Source organism: Gallus gallus, chromosome 5 (assembly GCF_016699485.2).
Source record: "Gallus gallus isolate bGalGal1 chromosome 5, bGalGal1.mat.broiler.GRCg7b, whole genome shotgun sequence".
NCBI lineage: Eukaryota > Metazoa > Chordata > Aves > Galliformes > Phasianidae > Gallus > Gallus gallus.
Window position 1 is genome coordinate 1,573,739 of NC_052536.1, and position 24,700 is coordinate 1,598,438.

Here is a 24,700-nt window from a genome sequence, read left to right on the forward strand (position 1 = left end):
TTGTTGTACTGTGCCATGAACATACTGTGGCTCTAGACTTTATCACAGTGCAATCTGGGGAACATCACTGAAGATACTGAGCAAATATGGATAGCTGGTGACATTCCAGACACCATAGTTCCACGAACAAGTTAAAGGTGTTGTCTTTAGCGACACAAATATACAACCCACCATTGAACATCAGGCAGTGCCATGGTGATGAGACAGGTCCAAGTCCAAGGCCAGAAGTCAGCTCAAAGGCCAGGGTTAGGATCAGATCTGGTGATTGCCAGGCACATTCAGAGGGACAAGGCATGGCTAAAGTCAAACGAGGAATTCAGCCCACAGGTTGAGATCTGGATCAAGACGCTGTGTAGGCCAAGCAAAAACTAGTGCTCCTCTAACATAGATCAAAAGGAGAATAAAAGCAATGCCCCAGACTTCGGCTTAAATAAAGCTCCTGGTCCCGTGAGTGCGGGGATGGGGGTTTCAGATGAGCCTGATCAGGGCAATTAATGCATGGTAAAGCACTGTGGGTCCTGACATAGACCCTTACAGTGCGGCTTTGAACCTTGAAAAAATCCCCAAAATGTGTGCTGATTATCATAAGGAACTTGTAATCAAAGATAGTGAAAAATCATAAAAAAGGAACATTTTTATTTTGCATTAGAACAAAAGACACTTTGAAAATGTTTTAGCACATTCTCTACCTCAAATGACAAAACAAGTTTTACTTTCCAGATACCGAAAAAAAAGTTCTATCAGAGAAGGAAAACCATCGTCTGAAAGTTTTTATTTACTTTATTCAAGTTAAACATGAAAAATAGAGATAACTCACTTTCTAGAAAAGACAGATCTCACTCATGCCTCTGAATAGGTGCTACAACATACCTCTACAAAAAGTACAGGTGAGCTGCTTAATCCAGAAGACACATGCTCTATTTTTAACAATCAACCATGCTGTCTTAAATGTATGACAGAGGACTCTTCTATGAAAAGTGCATGTTGAAGGTAACCTCGCTAAATGTAAGAAATGCAAAACTGTTAGGTGCTCATATCTGGGAGAGATTCGATCGGTTGGAAGAACAGACAGATAGGTTCTTTGAAATTAAAATTTGCCTTAATTATTGCAGGTTTCTGCCTTAGGAAACTACTCAATACATAATCCCTTTTTCTGCAGCAAGAACAAAGTGCAACTGTGGAAACCAGTTTAGATGGAGATGCTAGGAAAAACAGGAACAGCAATTAGACAGATTTAGTGGCTTTGTGTTGCACTGAGCCCAAGCTACCCTATCAGCACTTAGAGGCAGTTTTTCCTGCTAAGTAAATGATTGAGAAAACACTTTCCTCTCAAGTGACCTTCTTAAGGCTTCCCTCACCTCCTTGTTCCTCAAGCTGTAGATCACGGGGTTCAGCATGGGAAACACCACAGTGTAAAACAAAGCAATCAGTTTGTTGGTGTCCAACGAGTAGCTGGAGCTGGGACGTAAGTACATGAAGAGGAGGGAGCTATAGAAGAGCCCAACAGCCATGAGGTGAGAGGTGCAGGTGGAGAAGGCCTTGTGCCTGCCCTCTGCCGCGTGGAGTCGGAGAATGGTGCCCAGGATGCAGGCGTAGGAGATAACAATGACCAGGAAGGAGCTGATTTGTATGAAGCCACACAAGGTGATGAGAAGCACCTCGTTGACCATGGTGCTGGAGCAGGAGAGCTCCAGCAGTGGGGGAATGTCGCAAAAGAAGTGGTTGATGGTGTTGGAGCCACAGAAGGACAGGGTGAACGTGAAAGATGTGTGCACCAGCGAGGTCAGGCCCCCGCTGAGATAAGCCCCGGCTACCATGGAGGCGCAGGCCCGGCGCGACATGGCAACGGAGTAGAGAAAAGGCTGACAGATGGCCACATAGCGGTCATAGGCCATCACAGCCAGAAGGAAGCACTCGGCATCAGCCAGGGCGGCAAAGAGGAACATCTGTGTTGCACAACCAAAGAAAGAAATGGTGGTGCGCTGCGCCACAAGATTCACCAGCAGCTTGGGAGCAATGGCGGAGGCATAGCTGAGGTCTAAGAAGGATAAATTGCTCAGGAAATAGTACATGGGGGTGTGAAGGCTGGCACTGAGCTGGACGAGCACGATGAGGCCAGCGTTGCCCCCCAGCGTGGTGACATAGATGAGCAGGAAGAGCCCAAACAAAGGAAACTTCACCTCCCGACGGTCAGTGAAACCCAAGAGAACAAACTCAGTCACAGCAGTGTGGTTTTCTTCAGGCATTTCCTGCCTCCATCTTGGCCCCCCAGCTCAGCACTGCCCAGCACGTGGGTTGCTCAACAGACATAGTGGTAGCACAATTATTTTATGCACAATATCAAAGGGAGCAAGCAGCGACGTAGCGCATAGTCAGACATAACAGTTGAGAAGGACGTGGAACAAGAATGTTGGCACAGCTAATTCCATGGGAAGTTCTCCATTCTAGAGAAGGTAGATTGAATGAGACCTATGTAAAATTGGTTCTTCGACATTTTAAAATTTTGGAAGCAAAGAACAAGGTCAGTTAGAGTTTTACGTGTTGCACAGCTGAGAGAAAACATCATTTCATGCAAAATAAGTGGCAGATACAAACCTGAGTGAAGCATGGGGATCAGACATGGGGCTCTGTGTTGACATTCTACTGCACGTTGCTCCTCATCTTTTCCTTCCTTATAAATGCTTTACTAATACGAGGGATGGGGGAATGCTCTTCTCTCAGTCAGGTCAATTTTAGAACTGAAAATAAATGATGACACTATAGACTGAATATTTCCCACACTGAATCTTTTTAGAATTAATGGCCACGTGATTGTTTTTTGTTCAACATATACACTGAATTTAAATTCTGTTTTCTAATGTGTGCCGCAGAACACATTCCTCCAAATGCATTTAACTTAAACTTCCAAAAGCAACTTCTACTCCTTTCAACGTGAACGGGAGAAAGGATACATTTTTGTTCATATTTCTACTTGCAAAAGGAGACCTACGAAAAGACATGCAGGCAGAACTCACCAAAATAACAGCAGATTCCAATGTCGTGCAGACCAAAACCACAACGAAACAATGAAAATGTCAACATTTGCTCTGAATAACCCAAAACAAACAAACAAACAAAAAATCAGCAAGAAAACTCTATGAGCCCTTCAGGATGAGCAACTAAACGCAATTCAAAAATAATCTTTGCATAGATACAGAAAATAAAGGAGTCGATAAATTAGGCTGAATTTGGACATACACAAAAACACAGCTTCCTTTCCCTGTTGCTTCTCCAGACCTTGCAGCTGGAAGAATTTGCAGCCCTGTTTAGTAGCCCCAGTGTCATTCTGAGTCCTCTCAAGTCCATTTCTAAGGTGGACATCGTTTACAATCACCTGTTTCCCTTGGTTTAGTGCCAACAGATACAGACTGGGTGAGCAGCGCATGTCCATCACCAGACTTTCGGAGAAGCAATCTGAGTAAGCTGCATCACCTCTTCAAAGACCCTTCTGCTGTAGGTGGGGAGAGGACATGTTGAAGGGTCCCTTCTGAAACAGGACACATCTTCTTTAGGATCTGATGTATCTTCTGCACTTGCCTCTTCCCTCCCTCTCTAAGGACCCAGAGTGTCTAAGGCCGTGGTTTACATCCCTGATGAAAGAGGACCCTGGACTTTTAGGTGAAGTTTGCCAAACTCATTGACACAGACACATTCAAGCTCTCTCTGGCCCTACACAATACTGCAGAATTCCAGTGGAATCACTGCAGCCAACAGGCAAAGCAAAAGCTCAGCAGTTGCTTAGAAGGAGCTGCAGGTCTTGCCCAATTTAGCCTTCACACACAGAGGCAGTGAAGAAAGGCCTGCGTAAATGCTAAAGGTGGAGGTTATTTCCCCAAAGCAGGAATCTAGGTAGGCACAATCCCTGCTCTTACCACCAAGCACAGGCTATAATCCCTTCAACAAGCCAGGCAGCCTTCACCTGGAACTGAAACAGAGTTGGTTGCCACCACTGTTGGGTGGATGTTAAGAAACCAGTGGGGTTAGGAGATCACATTTTCTGTTGGAGGAATTCTCTTAATCCCAGCCACCTTGCATCAGTGAGAAGCTTTTATTCGCCGTCCACGACAAGTCAAATCTTTTTAGACAGGTGCACTTCAAAAACAAATGTTCTCATACATACAGAAAATAAATGAGCTGCTAAATTACTTTCCTTGCCGCCTCTCCCTTTCTCATCTTCCACCCGTGCCCCAGCAGACTGAAATCCAGCATTACTTACTTTCTGTTCTGCTGTCCTTCGGAGATGGCGTGTCACTTCAGCAGAAATAATGGAAAGGTCATCTACTCCTCCCTGCAAAATGCATTAAGCTTTAGCACTGGAAGGAACCTCAGTGATATGAAGAACTGGCAAGAGGTCACATTATGGCAGTAGCTGAATCAACCAGCTGCCAGTGTCTGAAGCACCACTGCCGTTAAATGCTGATATTTCCTCTGTTGTCCCTGCTTGCAGCCACCCCAAAGTCAGACCTACCTGGGGAGGGTGAGAGGACTGCCTCGCAGCCAGCTGGGCTTGTAACCCTGGGAATGTTTTATTGCAGCACCGGTGTGACACCAGGGACATGGTCCCTGCTGCCTCTTCTGCTGGATTACCTCATGGACAAAGGACAGCTGAGCTCTCTGCAGCTGCTGGAAACAGAACTTCAAAGGGGTACGGGTTCGGTTTTAGCAGGAAATGTCATAGGTTTCTCCTTTATGAGCTGCAGAGTGTCCACATTAATGTTGTCCTTCATGCATTTTTTGGTTGGAAAGGGGTTTGCCTTTTTAAAAATAAACAAACAAACAACCACAATTTACAACACAAGTGGAAACATCAGCCGTTCCCACAGATCACTTAATGCACCCCATGGAAAAACCCAAATCTAAGCCATTTGAATGGGGGCCATTTGGGAAAAAACCAAATCTAAGCCATTACAAAGCCTGCTTTGTAATGACCAGAAAAATCCTCCTGTTACAACAGGAGAGAGCAGAATGAAGACAGGAATGGGACTGCAATCATGATATACTAGTCACAGAGGGAGATGGGTAACACATGAACATGGGCACGTTTAGGAAAGAGCACATGCATGTGAGATATTGGGTCTTGATGAAAAAAAAACAGCAAACTGAAGCATGGTGGTTACTCACCATCTCAGAAGAGGTGGGCAGAGAGATCATCTGCAACAGAAAGGGAAATCATTCTGTGGGTGTTTCATGTTGTGCTTTCCTTTCGGAAAGAAAGAAACAACTGAAAGATGGCACACACCAGTGGAGCTGTTCCCTTCCTTCCTGTGCAAGAGAGTAAGACACCGAGGGAGCTGAATTGCAGAAAATGTGTGAATACCACATGAACATGATCTGAAAAGGGCAGCATGAAACGCCTTTGTTTCTGGTGAGAGCACAAGAATCAACTGAAGCCATAATTCTGTAGGCTGTTCTTCCAGTGACGAGTTTGTTAGTTACATCTTTCTGTGAGGCCAAATCTTAAAATAGCAATAATACCCCTAAGAGTGCTCCTGTGGGACTCCAGAAAATACTTTCTTCTGAGCTGAAAAAGATGCATAAGAAGTATCTGAAGACAGCTGACTGCCTATTTATCCTCATCCCAGGCTCCTCCATGTGCCATTTGAGGAACCTATGTAGAACTTTTCGTGTCCTTTGGGGTCTTGTGTACTGCAGTGTTTGCCATTACATGTCTGAGCTTTTCCTGCTAGTTGTGTGTCAGTCCAAACTATTGAACAAGCTGAGTATGGATCAAAAAGCATGGCAAACTGGCTTCCTGTAGTCGGGTTGGGGTTGCCCATTGCCCACTGCTATATTGAAAGGGTATCTCAGATACTCTTTTACAAGTTTAGAGCCTTAAGTGTTTTTGAAGAAACTCTCTAAGTCTACTGGAGACTAAAAAGTTTAGATTTGATCACAGGAAGTGGTTAAGTCTCCTGGTGGCAACGAATGTCTTGATATTGACATGAGGACTTTGTCTTCAAGTCAGCTTTAGATAAGACTTAAAGTGTGCTAGACACTAAATCTCAAAGTTGACTTCAGGAAAATCTTAAAGTCGAGTTTAGGAAACTGCTGAATTTTGCTAGAGGCTCCAAAGATAGTCTTCAAGTCATCTTTAAGTATATTACACAATGATATAATTTTATAAATATTTGTAAGTACACACACAAAATTTTCAGGGCAGTTTCTGCCTATCCAAGAAGAGTTTGTGACCTGATGCACTTCCTCAGGTATCCACATTCCTCATCCCTGCTGGTGTGGGTTTCTGCTCTAGCAGGTGTACCAGGACTGGACCCATCCAATTATCCCTTTGGGGACACAATGTCTCCTGACTCATGTGCAAACAAGGCAAGCCCTGGTGCAGCACAATCCAAACAGACAAACAACAACAGCAACAATAAATAAATAAATATAAATAAAAAGCATTGAGATGGACTTTGAAAAGCCAAAGAGCCATTGATTTCAGAAAAATTCTGTACCTGTTGGGCATTTTGGCAGTCCCTGTGAAGATATACAGCCCATTACACCACTCCAGCAAACCTGTAATTCAGCACTGCACCTTGGATGTTACAGCTCAGAGATGGAGCCCAAATGTGCACCACTGACAAAGACTTTCAACAGTACATCTGAGCAGCTTATATAGTTTTAAAAAAATAAAGGAAAAAGGCTAATAAGATCAGCTCTTGGGTACACAAATGGTTAAAGTCTCTGGCAGGGGAAAGAGCCTTCTAATCTATGTGGAAACGGAAGAGCATCATCCATAATCATGGCCAAAATATCTTCCTTCTAAGAAAACCTACCAAAACCACTTCTTACTGCCCTATCAATCTGGAAGATTTAGAAATACATCTGATATAAAATGTGTTGCATAGTAAAAAGGAGTCTAGAGAGTTGAGCAAAATAAGGTACTTGAAGCTCAGAAATAACTACTAGAAGAGCTTAAACTAGCTGTCTTTATGTATTTTCACTATGTTATAGTGGTTTGTTAAAACTGCAGGCTTTCGTAGGTACGAAGTCCCTATTTCAGCAAATTTCTTAAGCATCCAATGAAGTCCCATCCAATTCCATAATCTCAAACTCATGCAAAAGTCATTTCTTTCACTTCCCCTTCCCCCCCCCCCCCAAAAAAAAAATCACATGCTTAATATAATGGAGGAAAAAAAAAATAGATGCTAGGTTCTTAACCATTTTTGCCACCCACAGCAAATAAGGCAGCTTTCATTATTAATGTCCTGGGGTTGTTTTTAGCAAGTGGAAACACGTGTGCCTCTTAACACAGGTACAAAGAAGTAAGAATGAAATGGAGAATGCGTCATCCAGTGCCCAGAGACACCAAGACCGAGGTGGCCAATACTATAAGTCAAGGATATATTAGTAAACACTCCATAAACATTACAATGACTCCATATACAATCTTTAATATCCAATTGCTCGTAAGGTAGAAAATGCATTAGCAATATGATCTTAGCTGGCAATGACGTGACAGCACCCTTTGTAATGTGGAAACAGCCCATTGACACAAACCCCAGCACAGCAGCATCACAGAGAAGGAAACTCAAATTATGCAAAATTTTCTCTAGAAACAAGGCCTACCCTATTAACAGTCAGAAACAAATTGGCTACTGGAGACTTTTTTACATCACATGGTGGTGTTCTATTTTTTAAACATGCATCATGCGTGATCTTTTTGTTTACTGTTATTATTTTAATCTTCAGCCAGCCACTTGGCCTGGATTCAAGTTAGTGATTTTTTAGAGGCCAAGAATAGCAAAAACTGATAGAGTTTTCAGCTTGAGTTTGGGGAAGGCCTGGAGAAAGAAGCCAGCACCGTTGGGATTTGCACTGATTTAATCTGTGCACAGAGACCTGTGCTCCACATTTTGTGCCCATCTGAAGCCAGCAGGATTTAGGGCTTTATCCTAAACAAAGGTCCAGCTCACTGGGTTTTGTTTCAAACCAAGTGAGTGAACCAAAGCAGGGCCTTTCATTTCTCACGGAGTGTGATCTATTTGTTAACCTCAAATGCAAGCCTCCAAAACCTTCTCCCTGTTCATCCACACGCTAATCTGTATCTTGGGTTATCTGAAGAGCTAACATAACCCACTTCAGTGTTTATTCAACATTCCTAACATGTACTTTGCACATGAAGATCACAGAATATCCCGAGTTGGAAGGGACCCATAAGGATCGAGTCCAACTCCTGGCTCCACACAGCACCATCCAAACATTTTCCACTGGACAGGCTGGTCCCAACAGTTCACGCTCGCACCTCAAGAAATAATTGGGAAAAAGCATAAAATTCAAGAAGTAGTGAAGAGTAGCGGCTCAGGCACGCTAGAGTTTGTCTAATGCATGGGATGCTGGGTCCTGGAATCTTTATCTCAAGGTGAGCAGCCATCCTGTCCATCCACATCAGGCTCTATTAGTGACACTACTTTGCTTGATTCAGTTGCTCTTCAAAAGAAACTCACTGAAATTCATGTAGTTTTCCAGTTATCATCCAAGTCACGCACTCGCCACCAAAAACTCTTTTGAAGACCCACTTGTAGCATCAGATGAGAGAAACAGGTAGCATTTAGCACGTGATGTCCATGCACATCAATAGTACTATCACCTTTACATTTCCGAGTGTGCAAACTTGTCTTTAAATGCATAAATCCCATCCCAGTAGGTGATGTTCATTTCTACCAGATTCTGGAAAATCCACTATTGTGAGAGCTGGATGTGCCCATCCAATTGCATATACACAAACGTCTCCCTGGGAAAACCCCAGAAAGATTTGGGTAGATGTGGTGTGGATGTGTATTTGTGCCCAAGCTGTATTGGTGCTATTTAAGAATAGCAGCGAATAATAAATGATTCAAAGAGTTTCTGCTGAAATAATAATAATAAAAAAAAAAAAGTAGTCTCAGAAAAGTGCAAATAGGCTGAAAAATCTGTAAGGAAGAGCGGACCACATTTGGCCAGTGCTGCTCTGAAGGAGATCAGCTGCTTCGGACTCAAGACAATCTGAATTTAGGAGGTCTTTACAAAAACTGGCACCTCTTCAAGGCTGACGGAGTAGTTCCTGAGGACAGTGCCTCCATCAAACACACGAGCACTGTTGGTGTCCCGCCACCGGCACCCTTCACCAGGCAGGTAGATATCTCGCCATGTTTGCCCTTTCTCTGTTATTGGAGCCACCAGGACCTGCAGTGAAACAGAGAAAGAAAAAGTAGTTTAGCACCTGCAGGGTCAGTTGAGGCACTGCAGAGAAAATCAGCAACTTTGGCTGCAAACGAGAGTATCCACGTGTGCAAGCAGCAGAGGTCATTGTTCCCATGAGTAAGGTTTACTAAACAGGAGTGGGAAGAGGTGATGTAATGTCCTTTATTTGATCAAGCTGTGAGAGTCTGTCCAACTTGTATTTTGGAAGAAAAAAACACCATCAACAAATAGAGTAGTCTCCATCCAATGCATATTTTGGAAGAAAAAGACTCCAGAATCCACCCAAGCCATATTTTAGAACACCTGAACTGAAATAACATCAGAAATTTGAAGTTTCCAGAAAACAAAGCTTTGGCCTCGAGATTGAGCAAGCCAGGATGGATGCAGGAAGGCTCAGGCTTACTCAAAGCAGATTTTGAGGAGATTTTATAGAGTTGTGAGGAATTTGGTGGTATACAACCCTTTATGCCATGGAGGGAATTTTTGGCAGACATGGGAATTTCTCTTTTCTCCCCTGACCTGGTGCTTGGGGGCATCCAGTTGAAGACACTTGAATATGAGCTAACCAAGAATCAAAGGCAATCAGACACCAAGCCAAGCAGAAACTTGGATTTTAATTAGAAAGAAACGTTCTGTGGGAGATTTAGTTCCAGGTTGCTCAGAAGGTGGGATTGCAAAGCCCTCTTCTCTGGGAGTCTTAGCCTGGATCCAAAGCCTAGGAAGAGCTTTGCTCAGTATATACAACATGACGGATTGTATCTCAAGCAACGTGGAAAGGAAACCATGAAAGAAACCATGAAAAAACAACCTCCAGGAAAGCCAGTAAATGAAGAAAAAAGTATCAAAAAAGCAGAAATAATGTATGAGATGTACTGATCATTCAACTCCTAGAACTCAATTTCTTGAACTCTTGGTCAATTCCTTCATTAATATGGATGATCCTTGGGCAGCAGTGTCCCAGGATGACATCGTGGTGTTTGGCTCTCTTTGGGGAACACTTCTGGGCCCACTTGGCCTTTATAAATGTACTTGGCAGCACAACTCAACCTCTTACAGCTTCCACTTTCACTCAGACAGCACTGATGTGAAGCAGTGCTGCACTTGCTGGGTTGTTTTTGTGGTTTTTTTGTTTTTGGTTTTGGTGGTTTTTTCTGTGTTTTTTTTTTTTTTCTGAAATAGTGCCACTTGTTTCTTTGCTGTTATGTTTCAACACTCTTTACTGGAAGGATTCAGTGGGTTGGAAGTGTGCTGCCAAGACATGTATTACATGGGTCTGGAAGTAATGAATGTAAAAATCAGCCTTAAAAAAAAAAAAAAAAAATGGATTTCAAACCAAGGTGATCCTCCCAGGCCAGAATTACCCCCAAAAAAGTCTGGGTGACAGCTCATGAGCAGGAAAACATTGGTGATGGCACAAAACCATCTTTATGAGCACCATGCAGACAATGCTTACATGCAACACGATGCTCAGAAAGTTTATCCCAGCATCTTAACACTTAGCCTCGTGTCAAACCACACCAGGACAGAACCACCTTATGTATTTTCCAGTAAATTATTATTAATCGTGCTCCAAATGGCACTAAATCAGGCTTTGGACTGCATCTGGATTCTTCCAGCCGCAAAAAGCCAGCCTGGAAGTCAAAACATCCCCATCTGGACTCTCCCCCCCACCAGCTTGGGCTCCTTTTGAAGCAAAATCAGGCAAGGTTTTGCTGGCCTCATGTGGTGCTTTATCAGAAATGCTTGGCCCTGCCACGCTGATGGAGCAAGCCTGATGTTTTACCGTATTTTGGGAGCTCTCAGCCAAGCCATAGCTTTGCAGCTCCTGGGAGAGAAGGCTGTTTGCTGTGTTTTAGCAGGAATCTCACCCTGCTAACACAGAGCACATTTCTGCCCTGGCCATTTCCACTGCATTAGAGATTCTTCCATTTGAGTGATGTGGGGAGAAGAAGCTAAGTTTTAGCTCGCTTGCAGTTATAACCAGTACCATCACCACTGCTTGAATATGCACCTTGCAGTACATCAGGACCAAAGAAATGTCTCTTCTCTCAAACAGTGCCATTCCAGTTCACTTATGCTAAAGATCTGTAGTCTTAAAATGTCTCACCTGATTACACAAGCTTGTAAAGAAGTAGGACAATATTTTATCAGTTTCCTGCAGTGATGTAAATTTTCCTTGAGAACAACCTTTCCCCCAGAAAACTATAAATCAAATCTACGGAATTTGTGATAAGAAAGTCAAGCCTGTAGATTTTAATATTGCAATATTGATCAAAGGCTGCAAGCAGAACCTGAGAAGATAGATAACTCTGCAACAGAAGTTGCTTTGCTGTTAAAACAAGCAAGAAGCTCCTGATGAACTTGGCTTTTGAGTTTTGGATATTTTTAGGTAGATTGTACCTCCATCCCCCAACTCCTTGGCAGCATCCCTGTGCAAAGGCAGCACGAGATTTTGCTGCAAAGTGAATGTTATTGTGTGAATAAATAATGGTGTTTTTAAGAAAAATAAAATAAAATAAAGTATGTCCTTATATTCCTACATATGTATACGTAGCAACTGCCAAAATCTTGAGCTACTGGGATCCTGCATCCAGGCAAAGCAGCAGCGCAAAATAAAAGCTCTCTTTACAGAAATGAGGGGATGAGGCACAGTTTTCTCTAAGGAAGTATTTCAGAAGACTCCAATTGCTTTTCCAAGATCCACTTTTGATTTGAGTCAGCAAATCACATTAATCTCTGCCACCCATGTGCTAAATGCACATGTAACAAGTTGTGGTAGAATGATAACGTTCACCTAACCTGTGGTGGCCTTATTAAATTCAATGGCTCTACTTACAGTGCTTGGGATAAATAATATTTACCCCACTACATTGGAGTAAAACAGATTCAAGTGTGTGAATCCCATAGGCAACATGTGGATAGAGTAGTCCAGCTGGGACATGGATGCCAGCCTGAATTTGGGACCCAGAGCCTGTGTTCTCTGTCGTGCCTCCACTGTTCTGGGTGGCACACAGGAATGAAAAATCCCAAAACAAGGCAAGAGGAAGTCCCCAGAGGAACAAGATCAAACTGGGTTCTGTGAGCCATCAACTTTGGATGAACCCTTGGCTTGTAGCTAAGTAATTTAATGGAATTAAACCCCCCAAAAGATATGGGGGAAATAAACAGTGATGACAATCAGGAGGTTCCTTCTGCCACAAGGGGCTGAAAAATACCCTGATATTAAAAAATAAAAAAAATAAAAAAAAGTCTTGTTGACTCCACATTTTGAATAGAGTCTACATTTTAAACCTGAATGAGCCAGTGGGGCTCCATCAACATTTCAGTTTTGAGCACCCTCTATTTGAGCTCTGTATTTGAAGAGGGTATGAGGGAGTGCATAGACAACTGCAGGAAGCTTTGTATTTTCCCAAATTACCCTTTGGGGAAATTGTCTCTACATTCCCTACCTCATCTCCAATGAGAAATTCATCCTCAACGGTGAAAGCAGCCGGGTCCGTGGGACTGAGCCACCACGCTGGGCGGAAGATTGGGTACCCTGTACTAAGCCATTCCTTGCTGTATTTTATGATGAGTGGCACCACAAAGTCCCTGTGCCTCTGTATGCATTGCCGGGTAAGATTCAGGACCTGCGCAGCAATGGGGGATAAAAGGAATACATGGTAAGAGGAATCCACAGCAAAGCAAGAGGAAAGAAATTAGATGTTTCCTTGGGGAGAGGTCACTAAATTGCAACATGGCCATCCTGATGGCTACGAAACGGGATCAATATGGTGGATTTTTGCCCATTTAGATGTGAAAGCTGACTGGGGGGGGGGGGGGGGGGGGGTGACATCCCGTGGGGTGCTAATGTCTTTATCCAAAGGAACAAACTCTTTTGCTGCTGGTAAAGTGATTTGAAGGCATTCCCTCAGTGTTTGAGGAATCACTTCCTTCTTTGGGTGCTCTAATGGCAACATCTCTGAGAAAATTCTCCCAAACATTTTAAGAAACCATTGAATCACAGAATGGCTTGGGTTGGAAGGGACCCCAAGGATCACCAAGTTCCAACCCCCCTGCCACAGGCAGGGCCATCAACCTCCAGATCTGGTACTGGACCAGGTAGCCCAGGGCCCCATCCAACCTGGTCTTGAACACCTTCAAATCTTGATGGCAAATCTGCGGGCTTCATAATAGTGTAGATATCAACTATTTGACCAGAGAATAATTAAACAATTCCAGCAACAAAAGTGAAAGAGGGACAGATGTGATACTGTCACACCTACAGGTGTTGTGAGTACCAGCCATTTGGTTGCATATAGCCAAAGCATGAAGTGGTGAAAATTCACGATAGTTATGCAGAAAAAAAAGCAATGTTGAGATCATGCAATAATTCCTCACTGGCTTTCATGGGTATCATAATTAGTACAGTGAATTTTAGCACCGACTTTCCCCAGTAGGAGCTACTAATGGCTTTTTTTTTTAATGGCTTTTAGAGTGGATTTCTTCCTTAAGGAACAGATGTGCCCTCCTCTGCGGGACATTGGTGTACGTACCCAGGAGTCACAGCAGAGCCAGGGTGGCGTGCCAAAGACCATCACAGGGAGGAACGTCACAATCTGCAACCACCTCACATACAGCTCCGGGTCCCCTGGGGTGTCGCCAGCCAAGCTGCCTCCTGCCAGGGACAAGTTGCTGAGCAGAGCTGCTTAGGGACATCTCATCACAGGAAGGGTCAAAGCAATCTGCTCTTGTTGCAAGCAACTGCAAGAGCAGCTGAATCCCCGCTCCTGGCTTTTCCTTCCTTGACTCCTCTTTGAATGTCCTAAAATGACTGGAGATGGATGTTCAATGGGACAGATACTGGGAATGAGATCTAAGGAGATAGTTCTTAAGTCATAGCAGAACATTGTAAAAAGGAATATTTTTCTTTGCAGAGAGGAATATCATAAAAATAAAGGATTTTCTGCCAGTTCGATGTGCAGATCAGAAGAACCATGGAAAAATACTCCACTCTCTCAATGCTGCCACCTGATTTGATATTCCAGGGGAAAAAGCAGGTGGCACAAATTTTCACCCAGATCCTGCACTAGGATTAAATTGCCAAAATGTAGATGTTGCCAAAGTGTAGATGATGACAACACAACCCAGCAAAGGAAAATAGTCAGGTATAACCTGATAGGATCACCTAAAGGAATGGGACATGCAGAGGGTAGACAGCAAGAAACCCCAAAACTTGGCTTCATCAGAGCACAGACAGTAGTACATCAACAGCGAAGGACAAGGCTGGAAAAAAGCCAACAGGTCACAGAAAATAACATTTGTCCCCAGATGGGAAGGAAAAGATGTTGGTACCCCATGAAACAAGGCTGGAAGATGTAATTTGTGTCACATGACATTTCCACATGTTCATAGTGGAAAGAGGTGGAGGGGCAGAGTATCTACTGGTTGATCAGAAACATGGTGGAAGTAGATTCCAGTTCCTCCCCAGAGCACCAGAGAGAGGTTTGGAAAGCACAGGAGGGGATGGGTAAAGGGAAGCATCCCCAGGGGACATCACTCTGCAGTCTGGGGCAGCTTTCCCCAGGGGGGTGACAAAATTCCATCACCAAACTGCTCCACGAGGGCTTGCAGAAACTATCCTCCAAGCTTTGTTTTTCTGCAGGCTGTGCACCATGACCCCAACCACACAGGGACAGAGTCCCTCATCCTCTGTCCCACTGACATTAGCCAGCAGATTTAGCATCTCTTTAGGATGCCACTAGCACATGTGATTGCCTGAGCCTTGTTTTCTAAGGAAAGCCAACTGAAAATAGAAGCCAAGTTGAAAATTGCTCAACGCTGCCCCTTTTCCAGGGCTGTCTGCAGCTCTGCTGGCTCTGACCATCTTCAGCATGGCCTCTGTGATGACTTCTGTGCTTGTGGTGAGGTCTAAACAAATAACATTCACCTCCAAGAAGAAGGGAGAAATGAGCTGCTTGGCCCCCATTAGATGATTATGTTTCAATCTCTGTAATTATTTTTATTTCAAGATCTCATGCCATTGTGCTTCAGAGCAGAAATACAAACTTGGATCAGGACTGCTGGCATTTTAGGAATAGCTATTTCCCATCTGGGAGCCCAGGCAGGCTGTTTTCCAGCTGTTGGCTCCCTCCTTGCTTTTGTCGGCTCAGTTTTAGCCCAAGCAACACTTGCAATGAAGGATCTCTGTACAGGACATCCCCTGAGAGCTGGCTGCCTGTTAAGATTTACAACGTGGTGTTCTGCTTTCAGTTCCTCAGCCCATTCCCTAGTAACCTTCAGTCCAACCAAAATGGGGTTCTGGGAACAAAGTGCTTGAAGCCAGCCTATAGCCACTCTGAGCCCATGCTCCTCTCACATGGAGTGCTGCAAAAATCCCCCAAGAAAATACAATGATAGCGAGTGAGAAAGGAAAGAAGACATTACCCACTGTATCAGGGATGAAGAAGTTGTAGCCCAAAAGGCTGTAGTGCAGCGCAGAGGGAATCAACCCCTTCAGTCCAGCGTGGCTCCAGTCTGAGTGCAGTGGACTCATCTGGACAAAGAGCGGTAGATGGCTAGATCTGGGGGAAACAAGCACAAACCGAATGTGTTTAGAAGGATCTCCACAGAAACCCTACAACTCCTGACTGTCCTGGCAGTCACTATGGTCAAACAGGTTCCCCAATCATTGAGGACCTTTGTGAAAGGGAAGTCAGAGCTCTCCAACTCATCTCCCACTTGCTGCACCTGCTGAATTCAGACACTCTAGTTCTTGATGTTGATGAGCGATGATCTTAGTGGTCTTTTCCAACCTTTATGATTTTATTATTCTGGAACATTTCCCTAGATCTCCTGCTCAAAGTTTTCATTCTCCTGGCTTGACTCCATGAGATTTGACACCCCACCTCACACTCATCCTCTTGGCACACCCACGTGGGAAAACAGTCTCCAAAAATCATACCTAGGACAGAGACTGGGGTGTCCCCTCAGCCCTGGTTCATGAGGTGCTCCAAATCCAGAGCCTGAACCCCACTGTGATGTATCCCACAGGGAGGTATTTTCTCCTCCTGGCTTGCATTCATGCTCATCTGTTTTGCATTGAGGGGCCATCATTATTGACAGTGGATTTGTCTGTCTGGCAGAGGGAAAAATTATTTTCCCCATGTTATTATTATTTTCCAGTAACACTTCTATGCGTGCAGCTTACTTGGAGGGGAACATGTCCCCAAACAGCCCTGTATAAAAGACAGAACACTGCCACTGCATTTCCAACAGCCAAGAAGTGTCAGGTCCAAATCTTTGTGACAAGACTTGGCTCCAAAGACTTGGAGCTCATTTAACTGAGGAGGATTTAGCCCTGATTCTATCCCCTCCTGGATGGGCTAAAAACACCCAGTTATGGGCTATGCAGGTCAGAAAACTGCAGTCATTTGGTACCACAGACCCTTACTACCATGGGGTTTTGAAGGGTTTCCCTCCCTCCTTAAATGCCCATAGAGGCTACAATGGATTTCTATTGCATCTTGCATTAATGCAATTAAGCATCATTGCGTTGGTGCATTTTTATGCCCTAAAGCATTATTCAAAAATAACAATCCAAAAAAAAAGAAAAGGAAAGAAAAGGAAAGAAAAGGAAAGAAAAGGAAAGAAAAGGAAAGAAAAGGAAAGAAAAGGAAAGAAAAGGAGAGAAAAGGAGAGAAAAGGAAAGAAAAGGAAAGAAAAGGAAAGAAAAGGAAAGAAAAGGAAAGAAAAGGAAAGAAAGAAAGAAAGAAAGAAAGAAAAGAAGCAGCAGCGAAGAGATGGGAGAATCACCTTGATGCTTTCCCGAACTTCTGCTCATCACAACCCACCTGGCACCGACGCTGATGACAGTGGCATTCCCCAGTGTCACCAGTGCTGCTGCCAGCATCTCAGCGTATTGGTCACCAGCCAGCTCAGCAGGAGGGGACATGGCTTGCTCCAGGAAGGCATTACCCTCAGCGCCCTCAAAGATCACGTATGTGGCACCCAACTTGTGCCGCAGGCCACGGGCGCGGGACAAGTACCAGCTCAGTGCTGCCTCATTGGTGATGTTCAGGCGGGCGCAAAGCTGTCCCTTCCATGTTGTCAGCAATGGGATCTGCAGCAGATGGTGAGGAATATCAGTCAGACCCTTAAAACATCCAAAAAATGTGGGGTGCAAGGCTGGAGAAGGGGTGGCACCACAACTTGCATTGATGTAGTGCATAGAAGTGAAAAATTCCTCCCCGCAAGGTTCCCAATTGAATAGAAAACTGGTGGATCATTAAAAATAAGACAAAATAGAGGTGCTGGGTACCATACCGAGCAGCCCCCATAGCGGGGCTGCAGGCTCAGCCAGTAGCCGGTCTCACCATCCCGCAGCAAGTGCAGGAAGAGCGGGGCAGCGATGCTGGTGTAGGGGGACAGAGTGATGGAGAGCCGCAGTGGGAAGATCATTGCTGGGTCCCAGGCATGGGGTGCACCATGCCTCTTCCTCCGCTCTGCGGGCACATGGTCCTGAAGGGAATTAAAAAGGAAAAAATTGTTTTGTGGGAATGGCAAAGCCATCGAGGTCAGCAGCGCCATTTCTACGGGTAAAACCCCAAACCAACCACAGGTCCATTGAACCACTGTGGTTGGAAGGGACCTTAAAGATCACTGTGCTCCAAGCCCCCTTCCATGGGGACTAGACCTCACTAGGTTCTAATGTGCCCACTTTTTGAGCCTGTACAGGTCCCTCTGGATGACATCCCTTCCTTCTATTGTACTGACCACACCACTCGGGTTCATGTCATCAGCAAACTTGCTGAGGGTACACTCAATCCCACTGTCTACGTTGTTGATAAAGACACCAAAGTGCAGTGGTCCCAAGTCAGACCATTGGGGTTTCCCTTGGGGACACCACTCATAACCATCCTCCATGGGTAAAACCCCAAACCTAGCTTTCCGCCATTAAGAAAGGATGCTCAGTAAATCTCCCACCCGACCCAAGTGAATGTTTTTGCATTTCAGAGGGATTTCAAATTACTCTGTGGGCATTCAGAGCACAGGGGCTGGAAGGATGGGATGTACCATGGTGGCAAGTGCAGCTGTGCCATGCTCCCCCAGGGCCAGGACCCCCTCTTGCATGCGATGCCGCTTCAGTCTCCTGGCCAGCGACCTCAGACCCCGCTTAATTTTGGCAGCTGAACCCACCGGGCCATCATACTGCCAGATAGGAGACCTGTGGGATGAAGAACATATGGGGTCTGCACTCTGGGCTAGCAAAGGGCACAGCGAGAGAGGCAAGCAAAATTTAGTGTGTGAGAAAAAAGCAGCAAAATGGAGATTTGTGCTAATTTAGGCTTGGAAAGCAGCCCAGTAGCGGAGGCAAGGGAATGGCTTACCACAGCAGGGTTGTATCAGGCAGTGCCCGTGCTGGCCCTGCCAGTTGGGTGCCCACATGCCGGTGTGCAGTCGTGATGTCGGGGCTGATGCAGAGGACGTAGTGCAGGGGGCCTCCAGCTCCTCCCAGGCAGAAATGCCAATGGCTCTCCAGCGAGAGGACCAAGGGCACATCAGGTGCTACTGTCACTGTCACTCCTTCGGGGTCAAAAGGGGAAAATAGTGCTCAGTCGAGTATCTTTTCATCAGTGGCCATAGAGCAGCCCCAGTAAAGCAAGATAACCCAACTCTCCGTTTCTCCTTTTCAACCTCTTTTGTTCATTTGGATGTGCAGTATTTCCGGCCTTTTTTCTCTGTATTCAGCTCATGCTCTTGGGTTCACTTCTTCCTAAAATGATCACTTTGCAGAGCAAATAATTTTGGATGGATATCAGAAGTTTGGCACGCTATGGAACAATCCAAATATCCACCCAAATTGACAATGACAGCCTCATCCTAGTCCGCATCCAGAATCCCAAATGCATGCTTAGGACACAGCAATAGACACTGTTCTGTGCCAAACTCCCCCTGGGGGGCTTTCTGGGGTCACTGGCACAGGCTGTTGATGGAGGTGGTAGAGTTACCATCCCTAGGAGTGTTCCAGAACCGTGGAGATGTGGCTTTGAGAGATATGGTCAATGGGTATAGTGGGGGTGTGTTGGGGTCAGACTTGTGGATCTTAGAGGTCTTTTCCAACCTTCTTGATCCTGAGTTGTGAAAATAGCTTGGGTTCAACATCCCAGTTCTCCCATGAGGATCGGGATGTTTGGGATCCATCCCTTCAATCCTGCTGCCACTAGTTACTCTGATTCTAAAATATTTAGTCTCTGGGATATGAACCCAGCTCTTTAATTGCTTTATAAATGCGGGGATGGATGGAGAGATGCAGAGATTAAACCCACAGGAAATCAAACTGGGAAGCAGAAAATACCTGTTGACCCTAAGAAGTATCTCTCCAGCACAGGGCCATACCCAGTGGGGTTTTTGCTGAAATCTCCACTGACAAAGGGCTGCTCAGGGCTCTCAGCACTGTTGAGGGGCCAGCGCTGGGCACAGAGGCTCGCACCTCCATACCATGAGACATTAGCCATGGAGAAGCAATCCTGCAGCAGGAGAGAGACAGGCCCACATCACAACCTCATCTTTTTCCAGGAAGAACAATTCCAAACCCATAGACTTTGGTGTTTTACACTCAATTACCTTTTGCTTTCTGTGTATAACCTGCAAGAAGCTTTAAGCTTAAGCACAAGAGTTGGGCTTTTATGAAGAAATACTAATGAAATTCCGTGTAAACAATTTTGCAGGATGTAGGTTGATTGAAAGGATCAAATGGAGCGGGAAAGAAATAGCACCCAGTTTAAATCCAGACTTAAAGTTATAGACCTTGAAGACCACAAACTCGTTCATTTGAAGAGGAAGGTAGAGGAAGATTGCTGTCCCTCCACTCTACCCCCGTTACGCATCTGGGTACATCTGCATTCGACACGTCTGGGCAGGGCAATGCAAACTCTAAGCCAAAAATTGTTTCAGTTATTAAAAAAAAAAAGAAAGAAAAAAAAGAAAGAAAGAAAGAAAAAGAAAATTTCTGAAAAATGTGCTGTTGCATGGTGCCCAGTGCTTCAAAGCCTCTGAGAGTTTCCCTTCCCTGCCAAAGAGAGGGATCAGCAGGACTTAGCCAACTGCATGACTTGGCACGTGGAGATGGGCCCCCAGAAATGTGGGGGCGGTTGGGGTGGGTGGAGATGGTCCCCTTACATCCCACACGGTCCCAGTGCTGCCCAAAGCCTACTGCTGCCACGGGGGCAGCGCGAGGTTAAGCCTGACCAAGGGGTGGGGAGTGGAGATGTAAATTATTCAAGTGGAAACGCTGGAGGCCCAGAATAGCTGCGCTGGGTGTCAGTTGAACCAGTTACACCATCCGGGGGGTGGGGGGAGAAAAAAGTAAACTCACTCTTAACACTTAACTTTCCTCCGGGTACTGTTTTCCAATAAGTTTTTTGAAATTAAAACTGAGGAAAAAGAAAATAAATCTATTCTTGCTCATCCCCGTGAGCGCCTATAAATTAACATGAATTAACAGAGTGGTTGCTCTCGGATAACACCATCCACTAGCATGAAACCATGCCAGGAGGCGATCTGGGGCTTTAAAGAATAGAAGTACCCCATGGAGGGAAAAAATATCCCAAAGAAAATCCTCATACATTTTCATCCCAGCAGGAGTGTGGCTGCCTCTGGGATTGGCAGGGACCCTCCTGGGCTGTTCCTTGTTTCCTCCACCACTGGGTGCTCCAAGTATTATTTATCTGGTCTCCATATAAACACAGCCTGCGGTTACGCATGAAGCACCAGGAGGAGGCAGCGCTGTGGGTATAGGGGGTGCAGAGGGCATAAAAAACAAGATTTTCCACACCCACTCCCTCCAGGTCTACAAGACAGGGTACAACCAGACTGCAAAATGCTGCATTTCGGCCAAAACCAGCTCATTTTGCCCCGAAGGAGCTAGGTGAAGGAGAAAGGCATGGAGCTCCCCATTACCTTCAGCATCACATCGGGGCGCAGCGGCGTCCAGCGGACACTGTAGCACTCAGTGCCAGGGGCCGGGGTGGGTTGGAGCGAGATACGGAGCTCGGCCTCCTCCTCCCATGAGTAGCAGAACTCCATGCCGTCCTGCCAGCACCGATTCCGTGGCGGAGGCGGCTCTGAGGCCGGCACACTACCCACTGTGATGGACACCAGCGGCCGTCCCATTGGCAGCACCCGCAGGAGCAGGGCACCGCGGCGGCGATCCCACAGCATCCCGCTTGCCTGGCCTCGCAGCATCCACTCCTCCGGGGGCTGCTCCAAGGCCTGCCAGGAGATGATGCCGATGGTCATGGCGAAGAAGACGGCCACGCCGAGGCAGCCCAAGGCACCTTTCCAGGGCTCTGTCAGCTCCCTGATGCCAGAAGTCCAAGCAGCTTCGTGGATGCGGCCGGTGGGGCGAGCAATGGGCATGGCGCGCTGCTGCGGGATGCTCCGAGACGCTCCGCTTTCCTCTTGCTCTCCCTTCCCCTGCAACAGCACAAGAAGGAATCCCCCCCACCCCCCAACTCAAACCTTGGATTGCTCTGAAAGAACGCAAGGAGTTAAAATTCCAAGTGGGAAGGGAGGGCCCCTCACAGCTTTTCTTGCCGAAGGGCTGCAAATTGCAAAGAGGTGCTGAAAAAGTCTCGCAGGGTGTTTGGAGGAGTGGGGATGGGAAAGGTGACCCTGTAACGTGACACCGGCTTTCCATCCTCATTTCCCCTTGCTTGCAGAAGTATTTGGTGAATGCACAGAGCAAAGTCTGGCTGTGTTAGCTGAGCCTTTGCGTGAGGATGGGGCATCCCGTGCTCAAAGTGGGCAACAGGGACATGGGTGGCGACAAGCTGTTGGGGTGACACCAACTTGCTCCCTTCATCTGCCTCTCTCCAACCGCTCTGCTGAATTTTGGGGCTGATAACACAGATTTCACTGCCCTGCCGTTCCTGTTAGGGACCACATGCCACCTCCCCTACATCCCTTTGAACCCCCCCTCCAGAAAGGCACAGCTGCACCTCTTACCTAAAAGATGTTGCAGTAGCACCCGGGCATAACCATCGCCGACCCAGTGCCTCACCCCGAAATTTGGCTGCCGTGGCACAGGGCAGAGGCTCTTGATTCTCTTTCCCAAGGGGAACTGTTCCTCCCAACTCCGCAGCCACGTCAGAGACCTTTATAGCCCCAGCAACTTGATCCAAGCAAAGCCAATGCGTTATCTAAGCTGCGATGGCTCACTGCCTCCCTCCCCAGGCCCCCACAGGTTTCTTACATTAGCAACAGAGCTGAGGAATTTTCTGATTTTTTTTTTTTTTAAGTTATTGACTTATATGGAAATAACCGTAAAATTTTGTTTCTTTGGTGTATTTTAACCAAGTTATTAAGGTGGCACTGGACAAACCCTTATTACACATCTATGAATCTACAGTGGCGTTGCTAAGCCTCCCCATTCTGCTGATTCTATGCTGATTTGGCTTTTGTTATTATTATTTTGGGGATTTTCCCTCCTGTTTCTCATACTTTGGACGTGCCCAAGGTGCAGAGGGCTACTTGCCCCTAAAGCACTCATCCCATGCCCCTAAAGCACTCATCCCATCAGTCCTAACCCAGCCTATGGGCAAATGGGGAAGGCCTGGCATTTACAAACAATATTACCCAATGGGAAAAAAAAAATAAAATCGAAGAGTTTCCTCATTTTGCATAAAGAAAAGAGAAAAGGGCAGATGTGGCACTGAGCAACATGGTTAGCGGGCATGGTGGTGGTGGGTTGACGGTTGGACTTAATGGTCTTTCCCAATTTTAATGATTCTAAGATTCTAAGAAATAACCCAACAACCCCAATGCCCTGACCCAAAGACAACAGCATTACTCACCGCAGGAAATTCTGCTCTTCAGGAGGTTCTCAGGATGGTCAAATCCTCATGGAAATCCCTCATTGTCATCTAAAAAGCCCTTGATGGGTTTTTTCCCCAATGCATGGCTCCAGAATTAATTTTTCATCCCACTATGGGCAATACACAGCACGGGAGGTGGGAAAAGTGCGTTGATCGTATGGGGAGAAGCATCTCCCAGCTGCTAACTTGGGCTCCTAAGCATGGAGAAAGGGTCGGATCCACGATGAAGTGGAGGACGGCGAAGTGATGGAGATGGGTACCAAGTGCTGAGGGAAGAGGGCACAGCTCTCCCAGCTGGAGCTCACTGGGATTTCTGGGAGGAGCTGGAGAGAACCAGAAGGAAAAAAAAAAAAAAAAGAATAATCCATCAAGGTTGTGGGCTGAGAGCTGGTTAAAATAAAGGGAAAGGCATACAAAAAAAAAAAATCAACCCACCACATAATTCAGCCCATAGGATAGAGGTACAATGCTCCAACATTTCAGGAAAGCAGCGCAGCATCAACAGTTCCTGGTTTCCTGGCACCCACGGGGCTGGGGGAGGTCTGATGAAATTTTTTGGCAGCGAGATCGGCTTGGGGAAAAGCTCTCTCACATGGCACATGATTAAATCCCAGCAGCCACAGGACGGCAAAGGGCTCCAAGGGAGGATTAGAGGAATTGTGCACAGCAAACCCCAAGGATGCTGCTAGCACAGCAGCGGCAATGCTCAGGGGCTGCATCCCAGCAAAATGCTGGTATTTCTAGGGTTTATTTTTAAAAAGTTTTCTTAAAAAGCAGCCTTCCTTCCACACCACCCTGCTAGAGAATATTTCGCTAAATTTGAGAACCCACAACCCCAACTGGGCTGTGGATGCCCCATACCTGGACATGCACAAGGCCAGGTTGGGTGGGATCCTGGGCAGCATGATCTGGTGGGTGGCAACCAGCACACAGGAGGGGTGGCACTGAGTTATCCTCGAGATCCCTTCCAACCTAAGCAATTCTATGATCCTATCCCAAACTTCAGTGCACTCCAGATCCCGCAGACAGCTCAAAGCCCCACTTCTGTGTTTTCCTTTCTTAGCCCATCCCAAGCATTTTTCTCCCATTGCCAAGAAAAATCGCTTATCCTTGACTGCTTGCATGAGAAAAAAAAAAAAACCTTTTTGGGGCAGTTCACCTGGTTCCATCCAGCCAACCCACCCTCCTGTATTGTTTTACATGCTTTTCCCCTTTTTTCTCTTTTTTCCCCTTTTTCTCTTTTCCTTTGGGGCTTTCCCAAGGCTCTGGTTGACAGGGACCTTGAGGGATTTGCTTTGCAAACCCTTGGGGCACGGAGGGAACACAGCTCCCCTGGCTGCTGATGCCCATAGTTTGCATACAGCATCCTTTCTAAAAACCCTATTGTTATGCTTCAGGCTGGAAAAACAAGAGAGCATGGGGAGCTGCGGGACTCTGCCCATAGGGCCCAGGACCAGCCCTTAGCATCAATATTTTCACACAGCCCCAAAGAGCCAAGTGATGACAGCCACAGCTTCCCAGCAGCACACCCAGTCCACACTAGCAGTGCTGGGTTATTCTTTTTATTGCTTTTCTTTAAAAATATATAGAGAGAGAGAATCTGGGGCTTGCCAAGAACGAAA

At 45.9% G+C, this 24,700-nt stretch overlaps 2 protein-coding genes across 3 annotated transcripts; both read right to left on the reverse strand.

Moving 5' to 3' along the window:
* Positions 1–569: 569 nt before the first annotated feature.
* Positions 570–7,112, reverse strand: OR5AS1 (olfactory receptor, family 5, subfamily AS, member 1). Its single transcript, XM_015286269.3, has one exon. The coding sequence runs from the start codon at positions 2,244–2,246 to the stop codon at positions 1,299–1,301; it is 948 nt and encodes a 315-aa protein (XP_015141755.2). The 5' UTR covers positions 2,247–7,112; the 3' UTR covers positions 570–1,298.
* Positions 7,113–7,412: 300 nt separating this feature from the next.
* LOC428824 (SITS-binding protein-like) lies at positions 7,413–22,335 on the reverse strand. 2 transcript variants are annotated; one of them, XM_015286268.4, is made up of 11 exons: positions 22,210–22,335; positions 21,163–21,474; positions 19,559–19,730; positions 18,591–18,786; positions 18,277–18,427; positions 17,527–17,721; positions 17,055–17,323; positions 15,649–15,785; positions 13,758–13,879; positions 12,672–12,851; positions 7,413–9,204 (listed from the first exon to the last, which is right to left on the reverse strand). In XM_015286268.4, the coding sequence occupies exons 2-11, from the start codon at positions 21,445–21,447 to the stop codon at positions 9,031–9,033; spliced, it is 1,881 nt and encodes a 626-aa protein (XP_015141754.1). In that variant the 5' UTR covers positions 21,448–21,474; positions 22,210–22,335; the 3' UTR covers positions 7,413–9,030. The 2 variants fall into 2 exon arrangements, with proteins under 2 accessions (XP_015141754.1, XP_426381.2); XM_426381.7 differs by having other exon boundaries at positions 21,163–21,678.
* Positions 22,336–24,700: the final 2,365 nt, after the last annotated feature.